This window comes from Portunus trituberculatus, chromosome 38, assembly GCF_017591435.1.
Source record: "Portunus trituberculatus isolate SZX2019 chromosome 38, ASM1759143v1, whole genome shotgun sequence".
Classification (NCBI taxonomy): domain Eukaryota; kingdom Metazoa; phylum Arthropoda; class Malacostraca; order Decapoda; family Portunidae; genus Portunus; species Portunus trituberculatus.
The window spans coordinates 2280390-2302688 of NC_059292.1; the positions used below are offsets into that span (position 1 = coordinate 2280390).

The window sequence follows — 22299 nt, forward strand, 5'->3', positions numbered from 1 at the left end:
GTGAGGGGTGAGTAAAATAGCGCATGCGCTCTTTGCCATCTCAGGGCTTCCTCCCTCATCAATGAAACGTTCAACTACGCAGTTGAAATAAAACATTTACTAGACTTGTTTAATAATATAACTCTTTTTAAGAAAATTTTCTTGACATGTATAAAAATAAGGAAAAAATATAGTATATACTTTAGAAAAAAACTGAAGTTGATTTTTTAAAATTATTTTTAGAGAACGCGATGATTTTTATCAAGATCTCTGCATACAAATTTTGGAATTAATAGTTTCCAGAAACAATATTAATATTAGTGAATTGAAAGTGAGGTAGCAACGACTTGATGTATGGGTTGGTGTGGGAGAGGTAGTTGAACGGCAGTGTCAGTATCATGGCGGGGCAGGGCGACACGGGGACTAAAGAGGAAATTAAAACTCAGTTCACTACAGTAGAGGGAGTGTATAGACTACTGTCACCGTCAGAATATAGTCGTCCTAATCGAGTCGCGTACAGCAGCAGCGGTGGCGGCGGCTCCACCCCGGCGGTGAGGGTGTCGCTAGTGAAGGTATCTGACTCCCCGGGCCACGACCACGACAGGACCAAAATATGCTTTAATTATGGCAGAGAACTGTTTGTGTACACGTACAGAGGAATTAAAAAGGTACGTGGCGTCGGGGCAGGCATGATGGGAGGGGGCAAGGTGGTATGAGGTCAGTGCCAATGGCAGTGCCGGATAAGTGCCACAGGGTATTTTTGTGCCAAGTCTAAGCTGCCTGTGTGAGTGTCATTATGTTTGTTACATACCGTGTCGATGCCACAACACAAGGGGGTTAATGGTTGGAGAAATGAGTGGCGGCCCCACATGAGGAGAGTGTGGCACAGCAGTGTGTGTGTTGGTGGAGACAGTGACCTATGTGGTGTTGACCCGTCCCTACCCCCCCCCCCGCACCCGCCACCACCATCATTAAGAAGGGCGGGGCTGACAAGAGAAGCAACACGCTACATGTGTGACACAGTGCAAGGGATTTAAAAGTTGGGATTGCACAAATATGTGAGTTAGTATAAAAAGAATGATGGAAAGTTGGGGTACCTTAATATATGTATGATATTTGGACATTCAGTTGCTCATTGTACCTATGGGGTGTATTTATTATGGTGTTACTTAAATTTGTAACTATAAGTTGGTTCCCGTGATTTCATAGCAGTGGGTCATATATCTGTACTGAGGTAAATTTGATTAGGTATATTAGATTAATTATTGTGTTGAGACAGGAGAGTGAGATGTTAAGTTATGATTGAGAGACTTGGCAACTCACCCAGTTAGGTCTTCCATGAGCTTTGTCATTTTATAGGATGGAGCTGTACCTCCTAGTGATGGTTGTTGGGGAGAAGTGTTGGGAAAAATGAAAATAACCTTAGCCTCCAAGATCAATGCTCACATATCAGATAAAGTTGTGGTTGCATAATATCATGCAATATATATCAACTTCCTGAAACCTGAAGCAAAAAAAAATAAATATATAAAATAGAATAAATAAATGAATAAATAATAAAAAAAAAAGATTGGCAAGTATTAAGAGAAGGCCTGTGAGTCAGCTGTTCTTGTTGTGATGGTGGCTTTTGAGTTTGACCTTACCGCTAGCATCCTAACTAAACCTAAGCTAACCTGACCAAACTAAACCTAACCTAACCTGACCAAACTAAACCTAACCTAACTAAATCTAATGAAACAAGAAGCATTGTGTAGGTAAGGTTTAGTTAGGTTAGTATACTTTTACCAAGATCAGTTAAAGAAAACATGGTGGCCATCACAGCATGAACACCAGGACTGCCTGATTCTTCTTGATATTTACCAACCTTTTATCTTATTTCTTGTTGCTTTAACCAGATCCTTGAAGTTGTTAATATATTGTATGGTATTGATATCCTGCAACCTTAATGGGACCAATCGTGATCTGCTATGTAGATGCCTTCAACCGCCAGATGGGTTAATTGTTTCACAGCAAGTTGGTCAACTGGAATGTACTTTTCTGCACGTTTTGTAAATATTAAATGGTTTAATAAAATAGTTAGAATCTTTCTAAGAATGTACTCGTAGCATATAAGCTAAAAAAGTGGAAATGTTTATATATATGTTGAGCGCTCTTCTTTACCATCTCCATTTCTGGGACAAAAAATAGAAAAGATCATTAATAGGTAAAGCGTAGTTTTAATGCTTTTTTCTTTCCATAAAAATTAATATGAATTATATTCGTACAGAAAATCACAACAATTATTAGTCTTAAGAAATTAACAGTATAGAGGATATTGTCTAACATGCACCAAGATTGTTCTATCGAAACGTAAACAAATCTAGCGTGTTAAGAGCCATCGCCACACTCGCTACACAACGACTTCACTATGGATAACACTATGGATATTAGTGAGGATGAACTTAGAAAATGGACAGTGCCAACTCTGAGAAACTTTCTGAGATCAAAAGGCATACCAAGTTCGCTTGTTGTGATTCAGTTAGGAAAATTCGGTTTCGGTAATGTTGGCCAGGTTATTTCGGCACAGACTCCGAAAATTGTTTTTTTTTATAAATGCTACTCAGTGATATTTGCTCTACGCTTTTTGAGTGGAGCATTATCCTATGCAGAAACTCTGACAATTTTGTGATAAGGTATATATGTACTATTAGACTTACAAAAAATATTTTGATGGGACACTGGTACATCCATACTTTGCACCATTAGGAACATATATTTGCATATTTTTATGTCATTTTCAATCAGACACATAGATAAATAACCAAACGTTTATATTATGAGGTATGTAGGCATGAATATCTGTATATATATGTTTTTAATAGGGGTTCCACAAGAGCGACAATTCGGCGCGATAGGCAGGACCAACTTGTGAATTAAACCTGCTGGTGAACAATGAAAACTACACAGATTGTGATTGGTGCCATTCTGTGTATTTGACATGTAAATATTAACCTTTGGGGAAGAGGCTAAGGTTATCTCCTTATATCTGAATCATCCTCTTAGGGCATTTTAAAGAAAAGTTTTCCACAATATTCGTAATCTTACAAAAACTTGAATTGGAGCTATAATGAAGGTGTGATAATTATGCTCGCCAGTGCCACAGTTTGATGCGAGTTAAGAAAGAAGGCTGATTTCTCAATTCCCAGATTGCCCTTTTTCCACCTCAGCATGTTGCTGGTTGACAGGTTATAGGCAGGGGGCAACCATTTATAATATAGTTAATTCACCTTCATTGTATCAGTCTTTTTCACTGCCATATGAAATAGTCTGATCCCCACTATCCCCTTGCTTCTTGAGGCTGTCGCACTTCCCATCAAACCTGATGATGCCCATCATGATGGGCACTCTCTTCCAACATTCTCACCAGACACTCAACCATTCTCTTTAACATGTCATGATATTCAAGACTCTCACGCATTTGTTTTTTTGGGACATACAGGTGTGCCCATGCATGACGACATGTGTATTTACCTAGTTGTATTGTACAGGGTTTGAGCGGGGACTCATAGTGTCCTGTCTCCATGTCTCCATTTATCCAATTTTTCTTTAAAGTTATGCACATCATATGCTGTAACAACTTCATCACTCAATGCATTCCATGTGTGTGTGTGTGTGTGTGTGTGTGTGTGTGTGTGTGTGTGTGTGTGCTGGGGAAAGAAATGGTAATAGGAAATAATTTTGAAAGTGTTACCAGATCATATTCAAATAATGGTAAATCTGCATTGCATACTTATGAAGCATGAATTTACCAGTTGTAAAATTCATAGAACTCCAAGTCATAAAGTATTGGGATGGTCATGTTAATCATTTACAGACCTTGGATGATCATTACTTTGAACTATGTTGATATATCATTCTATAATAATTGTTATTTGTGTATTATTCAAATTTTTGTTCCATATATTGAACAATTAATACAACTTAATTGATATTACATAATGTAGTATAAGGAAATGGAATGAAAAACTATTTTGTGTCAAGTATAACAGCTGGCCTTTGCTGTGTGTTACAATGGTTTGTGCTGAACTGATATCAGCAGAATGAGATTACGTATATGGTTTTGTGTTGTGATATATCTAAGCACTTAAGGTGAGGCCATTCTGCCTTAGGATAATTCTGACCAGGCCTATAAGTAATGAGATCAATGAACACACTGCAGAGTGAGGATATCCTGCCTCTCCTCACAGGAGGCAACATATCATCTCCTGTCTGGAGAAACAGGATATCCTCTCTTTCCAAGTGTGCTCGTTTATCTTGTTTTTGTAAGTTCCTCAGAAATATGTCAGCAGTCAACAACTTTTTGAATCGAGAAAACTTTTGAAAGTATCAGTTATTGTTTTTTGTTAAAATTTTTCATTATACCGTATGTTATTTTTTCTTATTTTATCTGCATAAGGACATGGTAACATTAAACAAGAATTATATTTATGCATTATGTTGATGATAATTTGTCAAATATTCGTAAACAGAAGTATTTAATGATACAGCTATGGTGCTATTGTAATTATCAGTAGATACAAAAACATAGGAAAAGCATAATTTCATAATATTTGTAATTACTCAGTATAGTACAAAACCATTAAAGAATGAAGTGTGAATTTGTAAGTGTTTACATATGATGCATCATTGGTGGCAGATACAGAGACCAGACTTGTGGAAGAGTTTGGGCAAGTGTGTAGGAGAATGATATTGGTGGTTAATATAAGAACGTAAAGCAATGAAGTGTACTAGGGATGCAGATGGTAGGATGAATGTGAGGCTGAGTGGTGAGAAGCTGGAGGAGGTGGACTATTACATATATCTTGTATCTACTGTAATGATGGGCGGAGGAGTAGAGACACCTTTGAGCAAAGGTGAAGGAAGTAGTGTGTGTATGGACTCTAAAGCTGATCATCTTAGATAGATTATGCTTATCTTTATTTTGTTGGAAGTTGATCCTCTTGTATGTCAATGATTTACTGTGGTTGATGAAGGATTTGTACAAGTATGTGGTAGTAATATATTTTAAAGATGTAATCTCACTTGAGAAGCTGAATCAATATAGACTGTGTATTTCAGGCAGCAGACCTCACCAAACCTATAGATAAGCGATCATACAATAAAGAAGATGTGCCAACCTGCCATGACTTCAATTCTAAAACAGCCACTGCTGATGGGGTGTCCCTCCTAGTGGGTCTGCTGGGAGGACAGATACAACTTATTGATCCCATCACCAAGGAAGTTAATAAAGCATACAATGCTGGTGAGGTTAGTATGTTTCTTATCTGCTCTTTTTTTTTTTTTTGGTGTGTGTGTGTGTGTGTGTGTTTTGCAATTTGCTAATTTTTATGAATATTGAAAACTTGGCGATTGACACCCTAGTAGAGAATCCCTTATCTGGAATGTTCAGGTTTCAAATTGACCATAGACACACCAGCTACAATGGGAATGTGCACTGAAAATTGATTGGATGGAAAATATCAATGTTAGTTAAATTCACTGATCATCCTGATGTTCAATTAATGCCTAACATTATGTAGTACTATGATCAAAAACTGCTACACTGTTATTGTGTTATATTGGCAATGAAATGTGCATGAATTGTAGATATGAAGGACTGTAATCATTTTGAAAAGTTTTTTTGTTTTATTTCTGCATAAGCTTGGTTCTGTGTTGTGCATAGAAGATTTACTTTACCTTGTCTGTGGATCATTCTTTTGCTTAAAGGTCAGGATACATTTATCCTTTCACCACTACTGATCCTGCTTGGTTCTGTAAAATGTTCTCTTTTAAATTTGAATGGTTGTTTCTATCCAGAGTGCATTCATTGTATACTGATAACTGTACCACTTTTCTGTAATCACCAGATTCACTTATTTCTGCTTCCAGAGACTAATAGACAAGACGAAGGTGACATGTGTGCGGTGGGTCCCTGGGTCCCCCAATCAGTTTCTAGCAGCTCACAGCAGTGGGCACATGTACACCTACAATGAGGAGCTATTGTGTGGCGTGGACCGGCCCCACTATCAGCTCTTCAAGCAAGGTGAAGGCTACTCTGTCTACACATGCAAAACGAAAAGTACCAGAAACCCATTGTACCGGTGGGTGATAGGTGAGGGGAGCATAAATGAGTTTGCCTTCTCACCATGCTCAAAATACCTTGCCGTGGTGTCTCAGGATGGATACCTTAAAGTGTTTAACTTTGATACAATGGACCTGGTGGGAACAGCCAGGAGTTATTATGGTGGACTTCTGTGTGTGTGTTGGTCGCCTGATGGCCGCTATGTTGTGTGTGGTGGAGAGGATGACCTCATCACTGTGTGGTCCTACAAAGAAAAGAGAGTAGTGGCCAGAGGACAAGGGCACAAAAGTTGGGTCACTGTGGTGGCCTTTGACTCCTTCACAAGTGTTTACAGTGATGCGGAAGTGGTCGATGGGTGCAGTGACGATACAACTAAACACAATAGCTTTAGTAATGATGTGCATAATAGTAAAACAAACAGTGGTGTACCTAATTCCAGGCCAAGCTCAAACAGGAATTCTGTGGCCTCGGATTGTTCGGGCATGTCCTTCATTACGAGTTACCGACTAGGATCAGTTGGACAGGACACACTACTCTGTTTATGGGACCTGAAAGACGACGCCCTCACACAGCCGTACAGACGACCCCGGTCCAGTACAGTGGTGAGCAGTAGTGGAGTGGTTGCGGGAAGTGGTGTACCCCAGGCAGGACAGGCGACTACTAATTCCAAGTGCAACAGTGTGAAGGATTCTGTGGCTACTGACTCCTCCCACCACTCTCATTCTGCCAACTCCCTCACGGCTAAGTTAGCTAATCTTAATTTTGGTGAAAAGAAAGACAAAGAAAAAAGTGAAAAAGATCATAAAAGAAGTCTCAGCCTTGCATCAAAAAATTCTACACAAAACTGTAAAGGATATGTAAATAAAAACCAAATAGTAGGATCGTCAGTCCCTTCTGAAGACTCACAGAAGCCCATGGGCACTCCACTCTGTCCACGGCTGGATGAGTGCCCCATGCTGGAGCCCATGGTATGCAAGAAGATTGGCCATGAACGATTGTCAGGCTTGGTATTCAGGGAAGACTGTGTCATTACCTCATGTCAGGATGGCTGTATCCTCACCTGGTGTCGTCCAGGCAAGCAGGTGGGTTCTGGGATAGTGTTAATTTTAACATAGTTATTATTGTTTTCTCCAGATATCATTACAACATCAGTTAATATCACATCTAAAGGACTCCTGTTCCTATCATATAATGAGAGAAACATTTGTTTCTAATCTTTGTTAACATATGTTTGGCCTTTAAAGTTTAATATTCAAAGGTGTGGCTGTTGCTCAAGGTAAGTGACACATGCACAGGTTTCATTGCTTGTGAAAGGAGTCATTAATTCTCTCAAGTAAAGAATAGGCTAATATATACCTTCTCTCACAAAGTTCTGTTATTTTGCAAGATTAATTCTGGTTTGTTTTTATTTTTTTATTATTTATTTATTTATTTTTTTTTTTTTTAGTAAAATATTCGTAAGTTTAATTTTTCCACAGTTTGTTTAATGCTCAGTTTGTTAGTCCTTTTGTAGATACAACATATAAAACTCATCTAGGAGTTACATTTTAGACATTGCACTGTTTGGTTTTATAATTATTTTCAGAAAATTCTTGATTCCTAGTATTTATTAACTAGCTACACTGTGGTACTAATTAAGTTCTGAATCATTATTTGAACTTGTCTGTGTGTGTGTGTGTGTGTGTGTGTGTGTGTGTGTGTTCATAGTGGCATTGTGCTGGATTGAGCTAAGTTCGTGTTGTCTATGTGCATATTGATTTTAAACTTGATTACTAGTTTGCAGCATCACCGCATCCTGTCTTTTCCAGATATTTATCATTGGTTCAGTTTGCTGAACAATTTAATTACCAACAACATATGAAAATTTACCTTCAGGAATTACAGTGGTTAACATTATGACTAAACTTGAGGAAAAGTTTTTCAATCTTCTCTCGGTGGAGGAAAAAAACAAAGTTTGTTTAAACTTTCATGTGTTTTTTTTCTTCTTTGTCTTATTTATATTTTTATATGTGTGATGGCCTGACCATAGTTCACATATATTTTTTTTAATTGTATCATATATTAGAAAATCTCATATTTCTTCAGCCCTTTCATAGTGGCGTCATCATCATCCACAAACACATTTTCATAATTACTCAAAACACAGACCTATTTGATTGTCATTTACATAAATATAAATCACATCATAACTTTGGGTACTCGATTTTTAACAGCCTATGAGGAAATCTTACCATTTTAAACTTACAACTTTGAATAAAATTTTTTAGATAATTATTGTATGCTAAACTCTGAATGTTGAATTCTTCATTATTTGTTTGGAAGACTTTACTCTAAGATTTGAAAAAATTTAAGAGCAGGGAAAATGTGATGTAAATATTGCCATTCTGTGAAGCATCTTCTATTAAGTGATGACATAGATAAGTGTTAGCTGGGTGTTGAAATCTTCTGCTACCTCTGATTCACATGCTGTGGATCAGATTATAGGAAATTAAAGATCATGATGGATTACACATGATTGAAGAAATATTAGGTTCAGTATGTCTAGCCATGACTCCTCACATTATAGATCATTGGTCAAAATCTTGTCATGAATGTATAAGTACATTTAAACACATTTGCATGGCTTTAAAATTGAATATATTTAAATTCTCCAAATAATAATATTAATGAAAAAAAAAGTAACATGTCCCTCACCCACTTACAAACGTGAGTAATTGGTTCTGTGTGAGTTATACAATATGGTGGAAATGTTTGTGGATGTACATATAGTGAAATTTGCACTTTACACTTAGCTTTGAGAATCAGAAAATGGCCATTTTGTTCACAGGTGTAAGGAGACGCTATGCACTCACTAGTAGCGTGGGGTGAAGTGAAGTGTCTTTGCTGCAGGCGAGGCTAGGGGGAACAAACTTGAAGCGCCAGTCCTTCCAACCAGTCCAGGTTCATATTTTCTTCTGTAAGAAATTTAAGAAAAAGACCAGAGTATATTGTAGATTCTATAGGGAATACAGCTTCTGTGAAACTTCAAATAAAAGATCACAAAAGAGGTTTTACTGTAATTATCCTCTCAGAAAGGTAGACCTCAGAAAAATTACAAATAGAGGGATATGCTAGTTTGCATCATGGTGATAATCATAACAGTGGAACTATATATAGTTGTAGAGTAACAGACTTTGTTAGATTTTCATGTTTTGACCTTAAAACATGATGCTAAGTACAATGGCAAACTTGGTTGATGTATAGGAGAACATGATGCAGTTTTATGTATTAAAAATCATAATATTTGAATTGCTTTGTAATCTTCATATTACAACACACAAGAGCAAGGAACAAAAGAAATGTTGAAAAGAAAAAGACAACCTGTTAACACAATGAGTAAATCCATATAATGTGATAACCATCGCAGCACTCCAGTTTGAATAATAGCTGAGTTGTAAAGTAGTGTTAGCAATTGATAGCAACCAGGAAACAAATAAAAGATTTCCCATGACTTCATTTCTGAAGTCTATAGATCCAAATGAAGACCAACAAGATAATGGTGCAAGATAACATTCCAGTATCTGGAAAAAAATGCACTTTTTTTTTTTTTTTTTTTTTTTTTATACCATGTGGGCTTTTCACGGGAATTTATGGGCTAAAGGGGATACTTTTTAGGGTACCTCCTATCTCAAAGCCCACCCGCTAGGAAACCTGAGTGAGGAAGCCCAACCTGCACTCAGACCGTGGATAGGATTCGAACCCGTGCGCTTGGAGACCCCTGGGACCCTAAAGCATGCATGGTTCCACTGTACCACAGCGGCCCCTTGTCATGTAAAAGGAAAACATCAGTTATCTTCAACTCATTAACAATAAACACCTGCACAAGCATGGATAACCATTTGTAATGAACCAAAAGGTTTAATGGATCAAAGAAATGTCAATAAAAGTGAAAGTTATTAACTGGAGCATGAAAGACAATGCCCATCAATTAAATTAAAACTCAATAGCATATTAAAAGCATTACAGCAACTATTACTACTACTACTACTACTACTACTACTACTACTACTACTACTACTACTACTACTACTACTACTACTACTACTACTACTACTACTACTACTACTACTACTACTACTACTACTACTACAACAACAACTACTATTACAACAACAACTACTACTATTACAACAACTACTACTACTACTACTACTACTACTACTACTACTACTACTACTACTACTACTACTACTACTACTACTACTACTATTACAACAACAACAACTACTATTGCAACAACAACAAGAACAACAGCTACTACTACTACTACTACTACTACTACTACTACTACTACTACTACTGATGATGATGTTTCCGCTGCTAGTGTTAGTAGATAGTTTTGCATTACAAGAGAAAATTTTTTTTCATCCAACTTTGTATAATCAAGAAACATTCAAATGCTTGATATTTTAAATGCTGGCTTTATTTACAAGAACTGCAGTAATACATTAGTCCTGTTTATATCCGGTCAAGTAACAAACACAGATAGCAATTGAAGTACACTAGTAAATAAAAAAAACGTAGATGGGAACACAATGTATTGTTTTTCCTGGGAACCATATTTATCATTAGCCTTTCATCAATTCACAAATATAATGTTCAGTCTGAATAGGCTGTTCTTTACTGTGTATGATGTGTAAGTTACGTACTTATGAATGCATAATGATTACTACTGAATCTAAATATCTTTGAGAGCTTAGCCTTAGTTGTTTTGTGATTTGTAAGGGCACTCACAACTCTGGACATCTTGTAAAGCTGTCATATGCTCCCATACTGGTGCCAATTAAATGTGTATGTAAATGGAGAGAGATGGAGAGATATGTGATGTGTTACAAAGTACTGAATTAAGTTCTTGTATTTATTATTTAATTTCACCAATAGATTTGTTTCTTATGCTGTATGTACTTTTGTTTCAGCCTGGAAGCAACCAGCATTCAACACCAAGCCCTACTACAGCAGTGGCCATGGGTGGGGGACCCATGCCCTCAGGGGGAACAGTTGTGTAGCCTAAGCGATTGTGGCAGTCCTATTGCAAGGATTGTCACAGGGGCCAAAGGGGGGAAAGGTTTTGCCAGAGAGGTGAGGATGCTGGTAGTTTAATGTGCTGTGAGTTAGCCTAAAATACTTTTGCCTCATTCATCTACTCATTAATGGGCCAACACATAATTTGTAAAACAGGCAGTTTGCCCAGATGCCACAGAAGTTGGGAGGCAGAAATTATGGTCTTTGGTGAATAAAGCAGCTTTGTTAGTTTTGTGTCAGGTTCTTAATGTGAATGCCCCATCTTATCTAAGTTTAGGACCGAGGCCTTACTGATCACTTAAGGTAATTTATAAAAAATTTTCACACATTTTCAAATTTGTTGAAATGTTCATCATATGAATTCTGCAGTTGTCACAGCAGTAATCTTGTTATATATATATATATATATATATATATATATATATATATATATATATATATATATATATATATATATATATATATATATATATATACTTCTGTCTATCTTTGCCAATCTGAATTTTTCATCCATTTTATTTGCATTTGTTTTCCTTTGATAACCCTTGCATCTTATATTAATTATTAATTTTATGCCAATCACATCACTGGGAACATCATCCATATCCATATTCTTGTGAAATCTGCTTGATTTATCTTCAGTTTGCTTTTGATAACCCCAAGATTTTACATATTTTTCATTATCAAAAATTTCATTATCATCAGTTTTCTTTCAATAGCCTCTAGATACTACATCTGTCCTTTCAACATTGTGATTTCCTTCTTATATATATCATTACATTTATCTACCATTTCATCTTTGTATGCACTACATAAATTATGTTCTTTCTGATGAACCATGGATTCCAAAGTTTTCTCTTCCTTCTTATATATTGTATTATGTTGCCTTTGTGGAGTTTCCTTGACTATTTTTCTTTGGATGTCCCTTGGGTTTCACATTTCTTTATATCACATAAATTGAATTCGCTTTCATTTGTGTCACTGTGCTGCTCAGCAGCCACTTGTAAGTATTTAGTGCTCATCTTGAAACAACTTATATTCTGTATCATTCATATTCTTATCACCAAACAGGTCTTACACTTGATTTCCATTTTATTTATTGGATTTTCAGTCATGGCTGTCATTTCTTTTTTGACATTTTACATCTTGCTTTCTTCTCATCAGTTTTAAGAAAATGTGATGTGCATTTTGAACACTGGCATCTACATTATTATTCTTGCCAAATTTATCAATTTTGATTAATTTTTGTGATCTCTCATATTCATATAATAATGATTTGTAGCTGAAGGTTGAAGCTGCAATACTTGTGTGCTGTAAAATCTCTTGAAGATTGTTTGCTCCCTTAGAACTGTTTAGGATTGGATTTCTTCAGCATTTTCAATATTGACAGCATTGTTGCTTTTTTTCTTTTTCTGAACAAATCTATTACTGTACTTTTCCTCTTTGCATAACTTTTAGATTTTGTCCCTTTCTTTTCAATAAAAAGTCTACCTATTATTGGAGTCAAGCATCACATTTGTTCATTTGTTTGCATCTCTTGCCAGGAATATTCTTCACACACTTCACATATTTTTCCTTCTATTCATGAACATCAGTAACATCACAAGTTTCCTTTTGATTTCTTCTTTATATATATATATATATATATATATATATATATATATATATATATATATATATATATATATATATATATATATATATATGGTGACTATTTCACGTTTGTTTAACATCACATACATCATTGCAGGAACAGTTGGCTGAAGCCATTTACTCTGCTCTTTCCTTGGCCAACCAAAATGTAACTATCATCTCATAATTTAGTACTTCAGTCTCTATACCACAGGTCACACAGTCTTGTCTTTGCCAAATATATTACTGGTTACATATAGGTATCATTTAGTAATTATATTTATTATCCTCATCTCCACAAAGTTTGCACCTTCCACATCTAATAATATGCATGGAAGTAATGATGTTTTTATGTAGTTAAGAAATTGATCTAAAAGAATTAACCATGACAGGGAGTTTTGAGGATCTAACTTATGTAAAGACACCGAGTATACTCAGCATCTTGCTAACTGAGCTATGATAAACACCATGGAGAGGTTCAGTTTGGTTAACCTTAACTGTTTACCCACTGCATGGCATTTATCCGACTTTTAGATCAATTTGTGGTTTTTCCCAGGTACTGCATATATTATCTCCTAAGTCCCCTTCTCATTGCTAATTTTCTGTTGACTGTCATGATCTTCTATATTGTAGCATTCTCTTGAGATAATGTGGATTGAATTGCCATTGGATCACAAATATTTTCACTGCTGGTGACCAGTGCAATGTATGTTGTGAAACACTGAGGAATTGATCTAGAGGGTGAGGCCATGAGGAGCAGCTAGGGATTGAATCCATAACAGAACACTCAATGTATATGATGTTTTAGCAATCAGATCGTAATGAGCAACACAGCCTAAGTGGAGTTTAGTCTTGACTACCCTGCCTCCACAGCAGTGTAACATGCCTCATACGTACATATTTCCTGCCAGTGAATGAGAACCAAGCTGATGTGAACATTAATAAGTTTGATGGTCCTTTTAGTACACCAGTCATGCCTGAACATAGAGAATTCCCATCCAGTACATAATCTTCATTATATTGTATACATTGATAATTTCATACTTTCACAGGACTTATATCTCAACCCATCTCACCCTTACAGAATACAGCGATGCTTGTTCCTTCGTTTACATAATACCTATCAAACCTATTTCCTTAATTACTATGTGCCAATATAAAAACATTCCTCCGCCCATCCAACCTTTATTAGCTTCTAGATTCCTTGAGTGTGGGAAAGAAAATAAAGAACAATTATGTACCCATGACTGGCAAAACTAACTTGGTCAGTTTAATATGAGTAATGTTCTATGATGGACAAGTAGTGTGTGAATGGGTAGAAGCATGCAGTGTAAGGATATGCAGTGCTGGTGATGGCAGAAGTGTTGGTGGCTAAGATTAGATCAGATGTAGAGATGTTTACCCATAATACTTGATTTTCACTTGATGGTCCTCCCTCATTTATGTTGCCATTTATTTTCTCCTGATTTTTGTTGATTGTTGAGATTTTTTATTATCTTTTATTAAAGTATGCCAAAGAAAATTTGCTTCTGAATATTATCTAATGATCATGTTCCACTTGAGTGCTTTCCTGTGGTCTAGAAGATAGATACTCTATAGATTTGTAATTTAATATATACATATATATGTGATTTAGAGAAATTTTGATGGAAAAAAAAGCTGTAAGGGGTGTCCTTTGTTGTGACCACCTGGAAAGAGATGTCAGAGTTGCCATCAGTAACCCAAATAAGAGGTGAAGACATGAATGTTAAACATGTCAGGTATTTCCTCACAGCTTCAGGAGGTGCATTCTCCCCACCCTCCTTTTTTAGTAATGGAAGAGAGGAGAAACTGTTCCTACCCATATGTAAATATGCATTTTGTCGTGCAATGCTGCATGATCTGTTGGAGATACTCTACTCCCTCTTGCAGGTGAGCCACTTGTTAACTTGTTATGGGAACCAGGTTGAATGAAGACAAATAGTGGGTCAATGTATCAAAGGATATTGACACATGTACCAAATATATTGAGCTGGTTTTATATTGATGAACATTTATTTTCCTAAATTTGTGAATGTAGCATAAAACAAGGTATATATATATATATATATATATATATATATATATATATATATATATATATATATATATATATATATATATATATATATATATATATATATATATATATATATATATATATATATATATATATATATATATATATATATATTAATTACACACATACAGTTTGTTTTATCTGCTATAGTTAATGTACAGTAAAGTGAATACATATATTGAACTAATGAGTTGAGAGAACTGGCCTATAATGCATTGTGACTTGTTCCACTTGTATTCTGTGATCAAAACTGTCTCTTAGTTTCATCCAGTTTGCTCCTTTCATTCTGTTATGTTAATCTCTGCATCATTTATGTTACAATCTCTTTGTTTATTTTCTTAATCATAAGCATAAAATTTTATAACCTTTAAAAAATTAAAGTGATTTAGAAATATTACATTCACATGTCATGATTATTTACTCTTTACTGTCCTCTTCAGTTTATTTTACAAATTCAATTTTGTACATTTGTTAACAATGAGATCAATTTGTGCTGTGTCACACTGAGTATTTAATATTGATTGAGAGAATGATTGGAGGCTGATGTCATGTACATTCTAGATATGACCTGTAAATCATGTTGATTTTTTTTCCTGTTATAGAAGACTTTTCTGTAAATAATGGGGTCAAAGAATCCCTAACTAACTGAAACAAAATATTTATCAGGATATGTAAGCATTATTCTTAGACCTTGATCTACAGCAGGAATGTCTCAGAGTCAGAAATATGCAATCTGATTTTTTTTAAATAGTTTTAATTGAGATTTATATGTGCATTTGGGGATTGCTGTAAAAGCTTTGCAATTTTTTTTTCTTTTTCTTTTTAAGAAATCTAATTAAAATAAAAAACTCAGGACTTCATGTATTTAATCTTTGAAAATAAAATGCACCAATTGGTGTAAGGCGAGAATCCTTTAAGAATATAAGTGATGCGTTTCACTTTGTAATGGAGCTGGCTTAGCGATACATAGCAATACCGTACAAAGCATCCAGGGGTAAAAGTATGACATCTCTCATGATGGTCAGTATACATTGCTCTGTTTTTGTAAATCATAAAGAATGGAAACCAAATCTTCAATAACTTATTCTTATCTATTTTTTGCAACATTTATCAAGTTATTCTGAGTAAATTATCTCACCATATACTTGAATTGAAGGGCCTCCTCTACAGAGTTCCACAAACAAATTATAAAGTAAGATATAGAGAAATAAGAGAAGGTTCCATGTGATAGGTGGGTTTCTTCATATTTGGTAGAAATGCTTTATGAAACCAGAAGCAGCAGCAGCAACAATAATAATAGTAACTAAATGGAGAGACAGAGCAAGGCTGATGGTCAACAAAGGGATACAGAGAAGATGTTTTCTGTATGTGACACCACTGATGTGAATAAAAAATGAATAATAGAAAATGTGGAAAGAATCAAACTTATAATTGCAGAATTTTGAGTTACATGGAGACATTTAAAGCATGTGAAATAAGGATAACTAGACATATGGACCATGTTAAATGGGAATAATTCTAAGGTACCTAAGAAAGTGATGATATGTGGAGTGGAGGATATGATGAAATGTACATACTCAAAATAGCACTGGAGTTGAGAGCTACTTGGATGGAAACTAGAGGAAAAACAAGACAAGACATGGCATTGGTGTGTGGTACAAAATATGAAAAGGATGAAAACTACGTAAAAATCATTGATCACAAAACCAAATCTTTCAAACTCAAACTCCCCTTGAGACTTCTGGCATCTTGCTCAAAACATCTCCAATAACTTTACTTCTTCATCTTTCCCTCCTTTATTTCATCCTGATGGCACCACTGCCAGCTCTTCTGTCTCTGAAGCTGAACTCTTCTCTTAAACCTTTGCTAACAACTCCACCATGGATGATTCTGGGCTTGTCCCTCCCTATCCTCCTCTCTCTGACTATTTCATGTTTTCAATCAAAATTCTTGGTAATGATGTTCTCCATGCCCTCGCTGGCTAAACCCTCAGAAGGCTAATGGACCTGATGGGGTCCCTCCTGTTTTTCTCAAAAACTGTGCTTCTATGCTTGCTCCTTGCCTGGCCAAACTCTTTCAACTTTGTCTATCAACTTCTACCTTTCCTTCTTGCTGGAAGTTTGCCTACATTCAGCCTGTTCCTAAAAAGGGTGACCATTCTAATTCCTCTAACTACTGTCCTATAGCTTCAATCTCTTACTTGTCTAAAGTTTTTGGAGCCTAAAGTTTTTTAATCTATCCTGAATAGGAAGATTCTTAAACATCTGTCACTTCACAATCTTCTATCTAATCACTAGTATGGCTTCCATCAATGTCGCTCTACTGGTGATCTTCTGGCTTTCCTTACTGAGTCTTGGTCATCCTCTTTTAGAGATTTCAGTGAAACTTGCTGTTGCATTAGACATATCAAAACCTTTTGATAGAATCTGGCAAAGCCTCCTACGATTTCTATCCTTCTCTCTGCAACTTTATCTCAAGTTTCCTTTCCAACCATTCTATTGCTACTGTGGTAGACAGCCACTGTTCTTCTAAATCTATTAATAGTGGTGTTCCTCGGGGTCTGTCCTATCACCCACTCTCTATTGTTTATTAATGATCTTAACCAAACTTCTTGCCCTATCCACTCCTATGCTGATGATACCACCCTACATCTTTCCATGTCCTTTCACACACGTCCAAGCCTTCAGAAAGTCAACAGATCATGCAGGGATGCCAAAGAATGCCTGACTTCTGATCTTTCTAAGATTTCTGATTGGGACAGAGAAAACTTAGTAGTTTTCAATGCCTCAAAAACTCAATTCCTCCATCTATCAACTCGACACAACCTTCCAGACAACTATACCCTCTTCTTCAATGACACTCAACTGTCTCCTCTTCCACACTGAATATCCTCGGTCTGTCCTTTACTCATAATCTTAACTGGAAACTTCACATCTCATCTCTTGCTAAAACAGCTTCTATGAAGTTAGGCGTTCTGAGCGTCTCACCAGTTTTTCGCCCTCCAACTGCTTACTCTGTACAAGGGCCTTATCTCCCCTGTATGGAGTACTCTTCGCATGTTTGGGGGGGTTCCACTCACACAGTTTTATTAGATAGGGTGGAATCAAAGGCTTTTCATCTCATCAACTCCCCTCCTCTGACTGACTGTCTTCAGTCTCTTTCTCATCGCTGAAATATTGTATCTCTTTATCTTTTATTGCTATTTTCAAGCTAACTGTTCTACTGATTGTGCTAACTGCATTCCTCCTCTCTTCCTGCAGCCTCACTACACAAGGCTTTCCTCTTCCTCTCATTGCTTTTCTGTCCAACTCTCTAATGCAAAAGTTAACCAGTACTCTTTATCATTCATACCTTTCACTTGTAAACTCTAGAACTCCTTGCCTGCCTCTGTACTTCCATCTTCCTACGACTTAACTTCTTTTAAGAGAGAGGTGTCATGACATTTGCTCCCTAATTTTGGATAACCTTTCTCATCTTTTAGAGAACCAGCATCAAGGCCTTTTTTTCCTTCTTTTTTTATTGTGTTGGCCTTGGCTGGCCTCTCCTAAAAAAAAAAAAAAAAAAAAAAAAAGTTGACTCATAATCTGTCCAACTACTCATGGGAAAGTACACAAGATGATGATGATTGTTATGGACTATGTACTTATAAGTATAAGCTGGTGAGTATTATTTGCCTCAATTTGTCCTTAGGGTTTGAGTTTAATGAAGGAGAGAGGGGATGAGTGAACTGCAACATTAGTATCTGAGAGCTTACAATAAAAAGATTACAAGTAGTAAAGACTTGGCATTACAGTTTTAATGATTAAATGAGTGTCTTGGGCAACAACATTGGTCTTGGCTGTCGCCTTGTCATGTATTAAACCTCACTACATCTGCAGTATCTTATTGTTTAACTAGCAGATTATTCTCAAATATTAGAGCAAATAAAATTCAAAACCTATTATTTAATTTTCTATATATTTCATAGAAGTTAATTAATTTATCTAACATATTATAGCACTATATAGCAGCATCATATGCACTCCACAACATACTTCCTGGCTCTGAGTTTAACCTTTAAAGTATAGTTAATTGGGGGTTAGAACTATCTTCCAGTAATAATTGAAGACATTGTTTTGTGCAGTACTCAGCCATTGTAGAATTTATGTTACAGTAATGTCATTGGTGATGATTTTCATTTGAAAAAATGAAATCTAGAGAATTTTGTCCAAAGCTGAATAACATACAAAACTAATGAAATACCGCGTTATTTCATTAGTAATTCACTATCACTCAGTGCCACGGAGTCAAGGTTATCCTTATGGCATGAGTGTATATGAATTATAAGATATGATATCCATTATAGCAGGCAATAGAGGAGTGGAAACATAAATACAATGGTGAAAAACAACATGCAAGCTAAGAGGGTCACAAGAAGAAGAAGTGGTCGAGTCGCCGTGAGTCTCTGCCTCGTCTGTGGGCGATCTCATCTCTGCTTTATTTTTTGGTATTCCATGTGAGATTTTGCTTTATGCATTACAAAACAATCCTTTCTTGGGGGCAAGGTTTGTAAAAAGCTAATAGAAATGTTGTTTTGTGAACATAAATGCATATATAAGACAGTAACACCACCTGGAGAGGTGGTGTTACCAGCAACCTGAGAGCAACCTCATAGCAACCTTGTTACCGTCCCTCCAAGCGTTCATGGATGCCATTTCGCGAAAGGAGGTTGGTCTGACGTTGTTAAAGAATCTTGGATCCACCTCCCGCTCTTCTTGTGCCTTATGTGCAGTCTGCCAGCACTGAGTACAGACGCAATCTCTTCAATCTCCCTATAATTCACTAAAATTGCCCAAAAAAATCCTTCATCTTCTGCATGTGGGGTTATTTTTTGATAAGTGGATTTTTGGTAAAGTGGTAAAGCTCAGAGGAAGATGGTGACTGACTGTGGTGTGAGTGGTAAAGGCAGTGACACAGTGAGTGTTTTGTTTACATATTCTTTGTTTTGTTATTTTCTCTTATTATTTCTTGCTTTTCCCTTTACTTTAAATGCACTTCTAGTATTTAGAATGGTAAATAATAAAAACATGTTAATTTAACCAAATAAAAAGAGTATTTTGTACAAATTTTTTTGGACCACATCCTGCATCCCCCACTATTAACTAATGTTTCAAATGAGAATTACGTGTTTATTTTACGCAAACTTTTATATACACGATGCCTCTAGGAACGCATCTATCATGTAAATCGAGTTACCTGTAAATTTCACACACTGCATTAGTTGTCAAATACAGCAATGCACTAATTTGCTGCTAAACCTCTTTGTATCGCTACTAAATGCACATCACTTGTCTGATAAAAGAAGAACTATGAAGAATGATTTGCATTATTCATTTCTACATCAAGAAAACCACTCTAGTCAATGGTAGAATAATTTAGGAATTAAGAATACAAAACTTGTTCTACCAGCTAGCATAACATAACAATAAAAAATTACACATAAATCATTCTATCAACTACTTGGAGGTGTTCTGTTCTCTTCAGATGTCCCAAGCACATCTTTTTCTACTTCAGTTAGGCTGATGTTTTGGGTCTTGAGGGCTTTCTGTTCAAAATGAGAATGAATAAAGTCATAGCTTAACTTTTACATACATTACATTACATAAATACAGACTTGTACAAAAATGATAAAGTGAGAAAAACATTCAAACACATGATATTAAAGTATTCATTAAAAATCAATGACATATGAGTTAGGCTGACTTCAAGAATGATATTTCTATAGTAATTATGTATAAAGTGATTCTTAACTGAGCATTTCATGACTTAGGTGACAAGAAACATGTCCAAAAACTAGGAATTTGCAGATTCTGCTTAAACTTCATTTGCATGTGGCCTGTTGTATAGTTGTAGCCATCTTGATGTCAGTTTTCACCTATCACATTATTATGGTCTATTAACTGGAACGTGAAGTGAAAAGCTGACAAGCTTATTATAGATATTATCACATTTTTCTATCATGGTACCAAGAAAACTTAATAGTAGTATAGCATTGTGAAGTTATAGAGAATTTGTCAATATAACCTATAGGTTTCAATTTCACCTTTCAAATACTACATACGTGAGTGTGTGTGTGTGTGTGTGTGTGTGTGTGTGTGTGTGTGTGTGTGTGTGTGTGTGTGTGTTTGTTTGATTGATCTGCTGCAGTCTCTGACGAGACAGCCAGACATTACCCTACGGAACGAGCTCAGAGCTCATTATTTCCAATCTTCGGATAGGCCTGAGACCAGGCACACACCACACACCGGGACAACAAGGTCACAACTCCTCGATTTACATCCCGTACCTACTCACTGCTAAGTGAACAGAGGCTACACGTGAAAGGAGACACACCCAAATATCTCCACCCGGCTGGGGAATCGAACCCCGGTCCTCTGGCTTGTGAAGCCAGCGCTCTAACCACTGAGCTACCGGGCGTGTGTGTGTGTGTGTGTGTGTGTGTGTGTTTTTTTTTTTCTCTGTTATAAAACCAGTTATAGTAAATTTGTAATTCCTAAGTAATTCCTAATTTATAACTCCTAAGTTCTGCAAGAGTATGGATGATATAAGGTTATCAACATAGCATGAGATTATCTATAATCAGCAACAGATTAAGAAATGCTGGTGATTACAGCCCTTACTTATTACTTATAAAGTTGAATGTTAGTGACATTACTGTGGGAATCAACTCACTTTAACACAGGACTGATACGCTGTGAAGATATTGTTGCAGTCTTTGTCTTCTTCTGCAAGACCTTTCAGGAACTTTTCAGCAAACCACTTATTGAAGCAAGTATCATATGTTTGCTTCAAGTCACTACACTCTTGTCCAACACTATTCATTTTGCTGTTCTCTTAATTTTTGAAAACTGAAAAATGTACGAAAAATGTTGGTTTGCTTTTAAAGCAAACACTACAATAATAAAAGGAAGAACCTCATCTGATGTCCATGAGTCAAAAATAGATGCTTAAAAATAGTTACGTAATTTGAATACAATTTGAGCTCTTATACTCTTAGGACATGGATCACCAAGCACAGCAAGCCAGATAACTGAATGACTATTCTGTTCAATACTTGCAAGCCAGAATGAAAGCTCTGAAAAAGACAAAATCTAAGTTTAGCATTTCATGGTTGTCATAGTTGAATGACTTGCAATGTACAAGAAATAGACAACCAACATATTAATTTACTAAAAAGTTATCAAAGAAGGCAACGTTAACATAGAAGGTAGTTACATCAGACCTGGTGAAAATAGTGAATTCAAGGCACATAGCAGTCAGGAAATGTCCACAGGTGCAAAGATCTCCTAGTATTCCAAACATATTATTCAAATTTAAACTGTATCCCACCGTCTCCTGTTCCATACATTTTATCAAGCAAATTAAAGTACCATCAGCGCGCCTAATATAC

At 36.0% G+C, this 22299-nt stretch overlaps 2 protein-coding genes across 3 annotated transcripts; one reads left to right on the plus strand and one right to left on the minus strand.

Annotated features, from left to right (window-relative positions):
• Positions 1-341: 341 nt before the first annotated feature.
• LOC123514514 (WD repeat-containing protein 20-like) lies at positions 342-11546 on the plus strand. 2 transcript variants are annotated; one of them, XM_045272400.1, is made up of 4 exons: positions 342-647; positions 5077-5265; positions 5887-7161; positions 11035-11546. In XM_045272400.1, the coding sequence occupies exons 1-4, from the start codon at positions 378-380 to the stop codon at positions 11122-11124; spliced, it is 1824 nt and encodes a 607-aa protein (XP_045128335.1). In that variant the 5' UTR covers positions 342-377; the 3' UTR covers positions 11125-11546. The 2 variants fall into 2 exon arrangements, with proteins under 2 accessions (XP_045128335.1, XP_045128336.1); XM_045272401.1 differs by lacking the exon at positions 11035-11546 and adding an exon at positions 8907-9126.
• Positions 11547-20224: 8678 nt separating this feature from the next.
• On the minus strand, positions 20225-21984 carry LOC123514516 (TP53-regulated inhibitor of apoptosis 1-A-like). Its single transcript, XM_045272402.1, has 2 exons — positions 21582-21984; positions 20225-20454 (listed from the first exon to the last, which is right to left on the minus strand). Exons 1-2 carry the CDS (start codon positions 21729-21731, stop codon positions 20362-20364), a joined length of 243 nt encoding a protein of 80 aa, XP_045128337.1. The 5' UTR covers positions 21732-21984; the 3' UTR covers positions 20225-20361.
• Positions 21985-22299: the final 315 nt, after the last annotated feature.